Raw genomic sequence first — 12,457 nt, 5'->3', positions numbered from 1 at the left:
GGCACACACACATATATATATGTGTTCTGTGAATAATTTGCAACCAATGTATGATTCATAAAGGGAGTTGCAGGTTGAGCCCACATAGTATCACAAAGTGCATAGGGTTAATAGTGGTTTGGTGGTAGCTAATCTGTGTTATACGGCTTAGATAAACTTGAAAATGGATTATCCACCAGTTCTGTTCTTAAACCATAGTGGAACAGCTTTCTTTGTACCCCTGGCCTGTTTAGGTATTACTAATAACAACAACAAAAAATTTTGTATTGTCATAAATACACACAAAATTATGACTTCTGTTTGAATCAGTCAATCGTTCTGTCTTTAAATTGAGTCACTTGGATCTCTAGACCACTGTATACTTTCAAAATACACAGCAGGTGGCACTATTAGTCCTAAATGTTAGAGGCCTCCACTTTCCTTGCAGGTTGCTGAGGGGTATAAGCAGTCAAGCCATTTCCTAGCACTAGCACACGTATTTCCTAACAGTAATACAGGTTCTGAAAATTTATTACTATGATTAGGTTTGTGTGAAAACTTGCCTTTAATTGAGCAAACGCCCGTCCAAACCATCATCTATGAGTGATCTTTGTTTGATTGCCAACTGAAGTCTGAAGTGCCGTATTTCCCTTATGTCTATTCTTCTGCCACACAATGCAAGTAATTCTTCATTTCCTTGAGGCAAAAAAATTGAGAATACTTCATAATCCAAAAGCAATGTCTTTTACAACTTGAAGTAAATATTTATTGCTCTTGACCTTGGTTGCAAAATCTCATTTAAAAAGATGCAACTAATTTTATCTCACACTAATTAATTTGTGAGTAGGAAATCAGGTTTTATTTAAAAAATGTTTGGAGGACCTTATAGGAATAATTGTTGATTTAAAGATAATTAAAAATGCTCATAATGGTTAACTGACTGAATGCACTTCCTGTACCACTGTATTTTACTGTACACCTGAGACCAAGGGTATATTATTCATGTTGTTCATATGCAGAATTATAGACATGTCCAACACTGTTCAGGCAGGTTACAAAGATAGAATACAAATATCTTGGATTTTAATTGGCACTGAGAAGGAAAATCAGAGTTACTGTGACAGTCCCCTTTCTCTAGCTTTTTAGAGTGTTTGTATTTCTTTTTTTAATATAATTTAAATGCAGCCTTAAGCATTAGAAAGTGACTATTTTATTGTTAGAAAATATAATAACAAAAAGAAAGGTAGAAACAGGTTGGCTGCTATTATTCGAGTTCCAGACAGTGTTAGTATAATCAATAGTAATTGTTTACTTTTTAATGTGATTTTTTGATAAGAGCATATATATTTCTATTGCTTGAAAGTGCAACTTCAAAGCTGGCCCCAGTTAGGGCTTTGTGTAAGTAGTTAAGAGCACAGAACTTTCTGATTATGCAGGATTACTTTTTGGTGCTCTCTAAGTGTACATGCTAATGGGATGAAAAAGCCTGTAATTCAAGTTTTCAGTATGATCTTGAGATGTTTCTTCTGATCTGACTTTTCATGTACTTTCAGACATACAGGGTTCAAATCTATCAGAGGGAGAGTGGCCCAGCTGTCCTTCAAGTCCCTGTGAAGGTTTGGTGAGCTTGGGTGATATGTAGTCTACCCTCACATTTCCTTGATAGGATTGTTTTCCCCTTTCATCCCTTTGAGGTCTTTAAATAAATATGATTAGACTCTGTGTGTGTGTATATAGGTATATATCAATATATCTATATATCCAAGATAAATCAGGAATGTTATTTTGTTAGGTGGTCTGAGAATGTTGCCTGGTTAGTACAGGTTGTAAAATGGCTTGCCAAATTTCTGTTCCTTAGATCCCCAAGGTTCCCAAGTGACAGAGTGCAGTACCACTGATCCAGTCCCTAGTGACTGGGAGGGCTTTTGCAGAACGCAGGTGTGCTTTACTTCTAATACTTACTTATCTGGCTTTGCATATATTGGGAAGTTGGTGCTATCCAGTTCCCTTTGCAGAATCATGTTTGGGTTTTGTTGGGTTTTTTTAACCTTGTGGATGATAAATTTGGTCACACTGAAGTCACTGGATTCATCTCCAACTGAATTGTGCTGGTTGTGAGGAGTTAAATGCAGCAGATGTTCTGTATGTGTGTTTTGTGCCTGGCTTAATCAGCATTTAAAAATCTGTTACTCTGTCTTGACTCTGTTGTAAATAATCCTGAGATTTAATTATTTAAATTATTTAATTATTTAATTAATCTGAGGATTAAATAATCTTCCATTGGAGTGTTAGTTGCTGTGGTAAGTAAACTAAAATGCTGAAATTTGCTTTGTTAGAGGGCTGCTCACTCTTGTTGGATGCTTGCATTGTTAGGACTGGAATCTCCCCCAGTGCAAACAATCAGCATCCAAAAGATAAGGTCAGGAGTTGTTGTTTATTTTGTAGTTCTGCTGTGCTTGCCCACTGAAGACTTAGAGATTCTCTTTTAGAAATGATGATGTGTAGAGACAAGTCTAAAAGGAAAGTGAAGGTATTTACGAGTTAGAGATTTTAAATAAATGAAACCTGACATCTTCCCTTGCAGTTCCTCAGCCTTCCTTTATCATTTTCTGGTTTCTTAAATTAGTGTGACAAACAAGATCGTAGAATCATACAATAGTTAGGGTTGGAAAGGACCTTAAGATCATCAAGTTCCAAACCCCCTGCCATGGGCAGGGACACCTCACACTAAACCATATCACCCAAGGCCTCATCCAGCCTGGCCTTGAACACCACCAGGGATGGAGCATTCACAACCTCCTTGGGCAACCTATTCCAGTGCCTCACCACCCTAACAGGAAAGAATTTCCTCCTTATATCCAATCTAACCTTCCCCTGTTTAAGTTTTAACCAATTACCCATTGTCCTATCACTACAGTCCCTAATGAAGAGTCCATCCCCAGCATCCCTATAGGCCCCCTTCAGATACTGGAAGGCTGCTATGAGGTCTCCATGCAGCCTTCTCCAGGCTGAACAGTCCCAACTTTCTCAGCCTATCTTCATATGGGAGGTGATCCAGTTCCCTGATCATTCTCGTGGCCCTCCTCTGGAATTGTTCCAACAGTTCCATGTCCTTTTTATGTTGAGGACACCAGAACTGCACACAATACTCCAAGTGAGGTCTCACGAGAGCAGAGTAGAGGGGCAGGATCACCTCCTTTGACCTGCTGGTCACACTCCTTTTGATGCAGCCCAGGATACGGTTGGCTTTCTGGGCTGCAAGCGCACACTGCCGGCTCATGTTCATTTTCTCATCGACCAGCACCCCCAAGTCCTTCTCTGCAGGGCTGCTCTGAATCTCTTCTCTGCCCAGCCTGTAGCTGTGTCTGGAATTGCTCCGACCCAGGTGTAGGACCTTGCACTTGGCATGGTTAAACTTCATGAGGTTGGCATCAGCCCACCTCACAAGCGTGTCAGGGTCCCTCTGGATGGCATTCCTTCCCTCCAGCGTATCAACCGAGCCACATAGCTTGGTGTCATCGGCAAACTTGCTGAGGGCGCACTCAATCCCACTGTCAGTGTCAGCGATGAAGATGTTAAACAAGACCGGTCCCAACACCGATCCCTGAGGGACACCACTCGTTACTGGTCTCCAGCCGGACATTGAGCCACTGACCACAACTCTTTGTGTGTCGCCATCCAGCCAGTTCTTTATCCACCGAGTGGTCCATTCATCAAATTGATGTCTCTCCAATTTAGAGACAAGGATGTCGTGTTGGACAGTGTCGAACGCTTTACACAAATCCAGGTAGATGACATCAACTGCTTTACCGCTGTCCATCAGTTCTGTAGCCCCATCATAGAAGGCCACCAAATCGGTCAGGCAGGATTTCCCCTTAGTGAAACCATGCTGGCTGTCACCAAGCACCTTGTTGTTTTTCATGTGCCTTAGCATGCCTTCCAGGAGAATCTGCTCCAAGATTTTGCCAGGCACAGAGGTGAGACTGACTGGTCTGTAATTCCCCAGGTCATCCATTTTCCCCTTCTTGAAAATGGGGGTTATATTTCCCTTTTTCCAGTCGTCGGGAGCTTCACCTGACTGCCATGATTTTTCAAATATGATGGCCAACGGCTTAGCAACTTCATTCGCCAGCTCCTTCAGGACCCACGGATGGATTTCATCAGGACCCATGGACTTGGGCACATTCAGATTTTTAAGATGGTCTTGAACCAGTTCCTTTCCTACAGTGGGCCCAAGGTCTTCATTCTCACAGTCCCTGCATCTGCCTTCCAGGACTTGGGTGGTGCGGTCAGAGCCTTTGCTAGAGAAGACTGAGGCAAAGAAGTCATTCAGAACCTCAGCCTTCTCCAAATCCTGTGTAGCTAGTTCACCCGAGAGCTTCCTGAGGAGGCCTACATTCTCCCTAATCTGTTTTTTATTTGCTATGTACCTGTAGAATCCCTTCCTGTTATCTTTAATATCCCCAGCCAGATGATTAGATTTACTCCATTTTGACCTCATAAAACTGTCCGTGAAAAGAAGGTGAGAGGGAAAGGAATGGCCTTCAATAGTTGTCTTCAGGGATTTTTGTAAATTCATTGAAGCTTCCTTGATCCTACAGATGCCTTAAATTCCAGTTACTGGTCAGTGGAGTTCATGTTTCTGCTACTACTACCCAGGTGTCTTTTCTACAGCAACTACTACTCTGACTGTTTCCTATCCATAGAGTTATGATAGAGTTCTTTACTGTGAGGGTGGTGAGGCACTGGAACAGATTGCCCAAAGAAGTGGTAAATGTTCCATCCCTGGCAGTGTTTAGGGCCAGGGTGGACAGGGCGTTGGGCAACATGATTTAGTGTGAGGTGTCCCTGCCCATGGCAGGGGGGCTGGAACTAGATGAGCTTTAAGGTCTCTTCAAACCCAAATGATGCTATGATTCTATGATGGCTACAACTCAGGAAGGTGATAGCAACCTGGCTTTATTTGTTCTCCCAAAAAATATAATATGCATGTAGGAACTCTAGGAGAGTTTCAGGCAGGGTCTAAACCAAATTGGATAAGCTATATAAATTTTCTGCTTTGATTTTTCCACCTGTAAATGGCATGATTTTGATTCATTCTTGGTTGCAAAATTATTTTGATCCTTTCAGGATAGTGCCAAACAGTGCAAGGCTTGGCCCTTATTAGTTTCCACGTCAGGCATTGTTCCAGTACGGATGAATTTATCTTAGATTGTTTTTAATCAATAAAATGTACTTATCTGTAAGTGCAGTTTGATAAGAATCAAGTACAGCATGAAAGAACTGGTTAATCTGTTGTTAATGAAAAGTTTTATCTGGATGACAACATCTTGCTTCTGAGATATTTGCTTTTGAGCATTAGGACATAAACCACTTCAGTATTCATCTTCAAGGAAATCTGCAGAGTGTATAAGCTAACTTTAATAAGTCTTACAAATGACTCTAGTTGAGACAGTCCTCCAAAGAGGATGGATAACTGCTGTTATTATTGTGAAAATGAATATGGACTTGAAATCCATGCAGGGGAGGAAAGTATCCTAAAAATAATTTGCTATTCAGAAACATCCTTCACTTCACTTCCATGCAGAGATCTCCTGAGGAATTTGTACTGCACTTCATAATCACTAGTAGCCTAATTGAATCAATGAAATTACATCTGTAAAACTAGAGTATGTAAAATCAGATACAATTCCACAGTGCCTGATTCAGTACCCACTGAAGTCAACACATGTTCTGCTGAATTCAGTTGAAGTGAAAGTGGGTGATTTTATGTATATGATTAAATAGAAGCTGCAAATTGACCAATACCTATGAAACTGACAGTACAATTGTGATTGTGTAGTTGAGCCATCATCTAAATTATTTTGTACCCATTGTTCATGTAAGCTCATAGGCTTTTATATGGGAATCCTGTGCCACTTCTTCATGAGGTCTCTATAAAGGGCCTTAATTGGTTAATGCAGTGCCACACTTGGGGTTTGAAATATGCACATGTCAAGAATTAGACTGACCAATACATTTGTGAAATTATTACTATACCAAACTGAGCTATGTCTTCAGTTTCCATAGAGCAACTGTGATCTAGGCTTCCTCTTGTGGAACTTACGCATAGGGCTTTTGCCAGGTCTTTATAGATACTTTCATCTGTTCAGAATACAGTCAGTAAAATCAGAGTGGATAACAGCTACTTCAATCCATTGCTTTTATTCTTACAGAATGAATAATGAATGTCTCCACAGCATTTGGAGGCAAGGATAAACACAACGGTTACCACAAAATCATGTGCAAAAGTAACTTGAACGGCTAAATGCATATTTAGGGAAAGGAAAACATTTAGGGTATTGTAACGCCTGACCTGCTGGAAGGCAGCTCTGCAAAGAGGGACCTAGAGGTCCTTGTGGACAAGTTGTCCATGTGCCAGCAATGTGCCCTTGTGGCCAAGGTGGTCAGTGCTGTCCTGGGCTGCGTTAGGAAGAGCATTGCCAGCAGGTTGAGGGAGGTCTCCTCCCTCTCTGCTCAGCGCTAGTGAGGCCACACCTGAGCACTGTGCCCAGTTTTGGGCTCCTCAGTACAAGAGAGACATAGAACTCCTGGAGCAAGTCCAGCAAAGAGCTACTAGAATGATTAGGATCTGGAGCATCTCTCATATGAGGAGAGGCTGAGGGAGCTGGGCCTGTTCAACCTAGAGAAGGCTCCAGGGGGATCTGATTGATGTATGTGCCTGAAGTGAGGGTGTCAAGAGAGTGGGGCCAGACACTTCTGGTGGTGCCAAGCTATAGGCTGAGACACAACAACCACAAACTAAAACACAGAAAGTTTCATCTGAAAAGGAGGAGGAGGAACTTCCTTACTTGGGGGGGGGGGGGGGTACTGAGCGCTGGAATAATTTGCCCAGAGAGGTTGTGGGTCTCCTTCCCTGGAAATTTTAAAGAGCTGTTTGGACACACTCCTGAGCAATGTGCTGCCGGTGACCCTGCCTAAGCAGGGTGGTTGGACTAGGTGACCCTCAGCCATTCTGTGATTTTGTGATCCGTACTTGGTTAAACATTGCTGGAGATTCTGTGATAGCAGAGAACTTGCAATGCTAAGTAGAAAGGGAATGACCTTTAGAGCATTGTCATTGTTCAGATACCTTTCCAGTAGGTAGGTCTAGTGCTCAAACTGAGATTATTTTTTTAAGATGATGTGTTAATGTGTTATTGTTGTGCTACTTGGAGCTTAACATTGTAAACGCCTCCCACCTAATTAAGTGGCATTACACGTGACTATTGAGTTACTTGGCAAATAGGTTGGGGTTTTTATCTGACCCAGCTTGCTATGTTTAATGTTTCTGAGGCTAATGAAAGTGCGATGTGATTTCTTATTGGGAAAAAGATGTTTGTGCCAGTAGGCCTAACAGTGCTAGGTCTAACATGGGCTGCTGCAGTTGTACTGCATGTGCAGAGCTGATGCCTGTACATGCAATGACTCTTATCTGTCCCATTGTTTCTGCGATGCCAACCGATTCTGATGTACGCATGTGAAATAAATGTTGTGGGCTTGGAAATATTTGGATGCCCTGCCACTTAAAATAACTAGTTAGATGCCCAAAAGCAAATGCTGCAAGCAAAAGAGGTGGTAGTTTTGGAGTGGATCATGGACTTTACTTCCTGTGAGGGTGTAAGTACTTCCACACCCCATTAAATTATGTAGCCAGTATAAATCAGGATAGCTGGACTGCTGTCAATTTAGTATTCCTAATTTATATCAAAGGTTTGGTGTATCTATTCTGGAGCTTGTTGGCATGTCTAAGATGATTTGGTGATGAAGAAGCTTGGTAGTTAGGCTGTCACTGTTTTTGAAGGAGTTCACCTGTGTGAAGCTGAAGAATGCAGTTAAATCTAAGTTCATATCAGGGTGCAACACAGATCAGAGACATTCTGATACTCAAAATGAGAATAAAAAGTGAAAAATGCTACTATGTAGGAACATGGAATACAGTTAAAATAATTTGTTTTGCAATAAAATGAAATGAATGTGCCATTGAAGTTAACTTGACAGTGGGGAGAGGAAAAAAAACATTAATTGGCATACTAGTTATAACGTATCAAAACAGCCAAGGGCCTAGCAGAGCATGGAGGGAGAGTGTTGCTTCTGCATCAGGTCAGAAAGTAGTTAATAGGAAAAGGGGAATAAACTTGCTTTTCCCTTTATGCTGCTCCATGTCTTGAGTGATTAATCAGTGCTCTGCCTCAAGCTGTTAAGCTGCAGTGGTGACATTTCAATTATAAATGGCATTTTGTCTATCCCCTCTGGAAATTCTGGGTTTGTCAGTGCTAAAACTTCACTAGTACATGATTGTAACTTCACTGATAACTGCACAGCTAAACCTTGTTTACTTTCAAAAAACTATTTTAGAGGCTGTAGTAGTATCTGCAACATGAAGATCGGCTGAGAAAGTTGGGGCTGTTCAGCCTGGAGAAGAGAAGGCTGCATGGAGACCTCATAGCAGCCTTCCAGTATCTGAAGGGGGCCTATAGGGATGCTGGGGAGGGACTCTTCATTAGGGACTGTAGTGATAGGACAAGGGGTAACCGGTTAAAACTTAAACAGGGGAAGGTTAGACTGGATATAAGGAAGAAATTCTTTACTGTGAGGGTGGTGAGGCACTGGAATAGGTTGCCCAGGGAAGTTGTAAAAGCTTCATCCCTGGTGGTGTTCAAGGTCAGGTTGGACAGAGCCTGGGGTGGCATGGTTTAATGTGAAGTGTCCCTGCCCATGGCAGGGGGGTTGGAACTTGATGATCTTAAGGTCCTTTCCAACCCTAACTATTCTATGATTCTATGAACTTTAATGCAGGAAAAATAGCAACAATGCACATTTTCCATATACAAGTAACTAAACTTAAAAGAACACTGCCTTGGTGGAAGGGTGGACAACAGAATAATTGGGTAAGGCAACAATTCTCCAAACTTGAAACTAGAAAAACGTGAAAAAAGTGAAAGTAGGAACATTAACATTCCCATTCTGTCCTTGACTGGATTCTCCTATCCTATTGTCTTGCACCCTTGTTCCTACTTTAAGGAGATCTGATAACAAAAGGCTGGTTATTGCAGCTCTGACTTTTCTGTGCTACTTAAAGCAAAGTATTTCTTGCTTTTGGGGACTATTCTTCTGATGTGACTGCTGAACAATATAATTGATTTTTACATTGTCATAAGATTGCTTTATTTATAGACTCTTATTTTCTTTCCACTAACCAATACCTCCTTATAAAAAAAAAAAACAATAAAAATCCACTAATGTCTCTCTTTCCGAAGTCATTTATCATTCTCCCACCTTCAGAACTGACTTCATTTTCTCTTCAGCATTTTGAAAATGGCAGCATTTCAAGCCTCAGTCCCTGTATCTGTTACTTGTTTATAGGGAATGTGCAGCAAGTTAAAGGGCAGAGTAAGCCTCTCCTTGGCTCACCAGTCACAACCTGAATTAATGGAAAAACAGCCTCTGTGTTGTTTTTGATCCTTTGCTTTCTGGTAAGAGTTTCACTAAGGAAACAGTGTTGGTAACATTTAAAAACCCCTTTTATTTCCTTCACAGCCTCTTGGGTGAGACCTTTGTTCACGATACTTCCATCCAGTGTGAGCTCCTTTGAGAGGGGGAAATTCCATCACTACCTGATAACCATCTGATTTAAAGAAGACAAACTACAAACTGGCGGACCATATAATACTTTTATTTTTAAATGGACTTGTACTTCCACTTATTTCCTTTGGATGTTTTGTGATTGCAAACTACTCAGATAAATTTGCAGGATCAGCCTCTAAAATACAGGCCCATAACACTGTGCATTTAAAGGGATTTGTATTTTTCAGACAATTTTCAATAAAACTCTGTCTTATTTACAAATGTTGTGGTCACATTTCTAATAAGGTACTGTCAATACTGAATATTCAGAGGTGCTGTAATAGAGTAAACTGGGTTTAAAAGTCAGTATACTGGAATGTTAGTTTGCATTGTAGGTTGAGAGTCTTCAGGAATAATGTTATAAAGGTTTTTCTTTGCAATAATAATTAGAAATCTTCAACATATAAACCTATGGGAGTTAGGGCTTAGAAAAATCACTGGGAATATTTAAAATATATTTAAAACATTCCGCATATTACAAAATTCAGTAATATTTTACAGTTTAAAGGGCATTTCAAATTAAGTATTCATACTGTTAAAGCAGTTTAAGATCCTGGGCATGTAAAACCCATTTGACTTCATTAAGGCTCTGCTAGGGTACCACCTTGATTGCAGAATGAAAGCGTTTTAGATGAGCCTTCTGATTAAGCAGTTCCACTTTGCCTGTCACATGTTACGGCAGGTAATAAAACCAAGACACCTCCCCAGGCCCTTCCAGCCGAAAAGGGAGAGCAACCCCAAACTTCAGCCTAAGTACCAATTCTTGATTATTTTCTTAGTGGGATACTGTGTGTTTGTGCAAGCCGGAGCGCAATACCGCAACAGGACTGGCAACGGAATATTAAAATTTCCTGAATTCCTTTGGAATGTAGTTTGAAGTTGTTCCTGTTTTGTTTTCCTTCCGTTCACTGTGCAGCTGCTTTGGCGTTTTATCACCTACTCGGGCATAGGCAGGCTGAGGGATCACGGTGTGTTATCTCCCAGTTACCGGTGATCAGCAGCTGCCGTGAGCAGCCCTGGCACCGCGCAACCCGCCGCCACATCACATCTCCTACCCTGCCAGAGCTCTTCCGTGCTCCACCACTCTGCACAGCTCCTCCGTGCCAGGCATGAGGGGCTGCTCCTGCTCGCCCTGCTCCCCGTGCGCGGAACACTCATTAACTCCCGGCCTCCCGCTCCGCACGCCCCGGCTGGCGGCGCCTTCCCGGGGGGGCCGGGCCTGCAAAGCCGCGGCGGAGCAAGGGTGAGATCCGGCCGGGCCGGGCAGCGCCATGGCAGTTCCGTGCTACTTAGGCTGGGATTTCAGCACGCAGCAGGTATCCGCAGCCGCTTCCTTCTGCCCTTCCCCTCCTTTACCCTCCCTCAGCCGGCGGCGGCTGCGCGCAGGGCCAGCAGAGCCGGGCTCCGGAACCGGTGGAGCGGTTCCGCGCTGCCCTGAGCCGGGCTCGCCCGCCGCCGCCGGGGGTCAAGCACTGGGCGGGTTACACCTGGCAGGGCCTTGGGGGGCTGCAAGCGAGGAGGCCCGGCCCCGTCCGCCCGCCCGCCATCGTGGCCTGGGCTGCCGCTGTGCTGACCCGCCCGCAGCACGGGAGAGGAGCGGGCCTTCCTCCCGCCAGGCAGCTGTCAGCGCTGGTTTCCTCCACCCAGCGACGGTTCTGTTCTGCAGGGCTTCCTCGTTTACACAGCGCGCTGCAGGATGCTGTGCTGTGCTGTGCTGGGTGCCGGCAGCCTGCCACAGCTCACGCAGGATAATGCCGAGTGCTTCACGGGCTTTAAAGCTTTAGTGGGCCATGGGCTGTGCGTGTGCCTCGTTGTCCACGTGCCTCATCCAGCATAAACGCATCTTTTGTCCCTTTCTGTTTGTTCCATCTCTTGACTGAAGCTGTAGGCTGCATGTCCTGACGTGTCCTTCTTCCTCATCCTGCTAAGGATGCCTTTTATCCTGGAGAGGCTTGCTGTGGCTGTTTACATGCAGGCTGCGCTGAGACCCCTTTGCCTGCTGCATCAGACAGGCTGGGAGCTGTGATTTGCACCTGAATCCAGCTTTTCCAGTGTCCTCGTGTGAATCAGAATTAGTAGGATTGTGAACCTGGATGTTTGGGTTGCTTCTTGAAGTTTTGATGGCACAATTGGGTATTGCTACACTGTGAATAGCAACTCTGTTCAAGTTGTCCTGAGGTATGAATGTGTTTAAAATAGGCATATGAGCATAAATCACTTCATTATATCTGTGCTGAAGTTTGGGAGCTTGAAAAGACACATCCAGGTTGGACTGATTAAGTGTTTTTTTAAGGGGGCATGCTGCAAGCAGAAAGCCGATTAAGCTGCAGTGGGTCAGAACCATTTTAAAGCCAGCACAGGGCATCAGGTTGGTAATGAATAGTTGTGCCCCAGTGCATAAATAATGGTCCTACATTAGTATGGCTAAATTGGGATGGCCTTGTCACTTGAATGCAACTCAGAGATGACTTAGTCTTTGTAGGGTTTTTTCTGTCTGTTCCTTCAGCAGCAGTTTGCACTCTATCCTTTGTTGAAATATGTGCAGAATGTGAGCTACCTTCTCGTTTTTCTTCTAGGTTGTTAATGTTTTTCTTCTGTAGTAGGTGAACTTGAGTTAATAGAGGAGGAAAGGTTGTGGTACTCTTCTAGTACGTGCTTACAAGAAAACACAGCTGTACGGGGTTACCTGTTTGGGATGTTGCTTTCCATATATTGCAGACGCTTGGAATAAACTTGTGTAATGCCCTCTGAGATTTGCCAGGCTAGTAGAGCTTGGTTTGCTCATCATTTGTGGAGCAGGGAAGATCCTCAA

At 43.2% G+C, this 12,457-nt stretch overlaps 1 protein-coding gene across 3 annotated transcripts in view; it reads left to right on the top strand.

The window, feature by feature from the left end:
- XYLB (xylulokinase) overlaps nucleotides 1-12,457 on the top strand; it is a 105,559-nt gene that overhangs the window by 10,611 nt on the left and 82,491 nt on the right. Inside the window, exon 1 of one of the 3 annotated variants that reach the window (XM_061348667.1) lies at nucleotides 10,609-10,961. The exons of 1 other annotated variant lie outside the window; for it this stretch is intronic. In XM_061348667.1, coding sequence (XP_061204651.1) covers nucleotides 10,917-10,961 — 45 coding nt within the window. In that variant the 5' untranslated portion in view covers nucleotides 10,609-10,916. Of the gene's footprint in view, nucleotides 1-10,608; nucleotides 10,962-11,708; nucleotides 11,824-12,457 lie in introns of those variants that run through there. One more of the 3 variants, XM_061348688.1, reaches the window with a different exon arrangement.

This window comes from Neopsephotus bourkii, unplaced genomic scaffold (assembly GCF_033783945.1).
Source record: "Neopsephotus bourkii isolate Nb327-2 ecotype Australia unplaced genomic scaffold, CSIRO-AGI_Nbou_v1 NB_53, whole genome shotgun sequence".
NCBI lineage: Eukaryota > Metazoa > Chordata > Aves > Psittaciformes > Psittacidae > Neopsephotus > Neopsephotus bourkii.
Note: the sequence above shows the minus strand (reverse complement) of the source record. Positions and strands in the feature narration are given on the sequence as shown.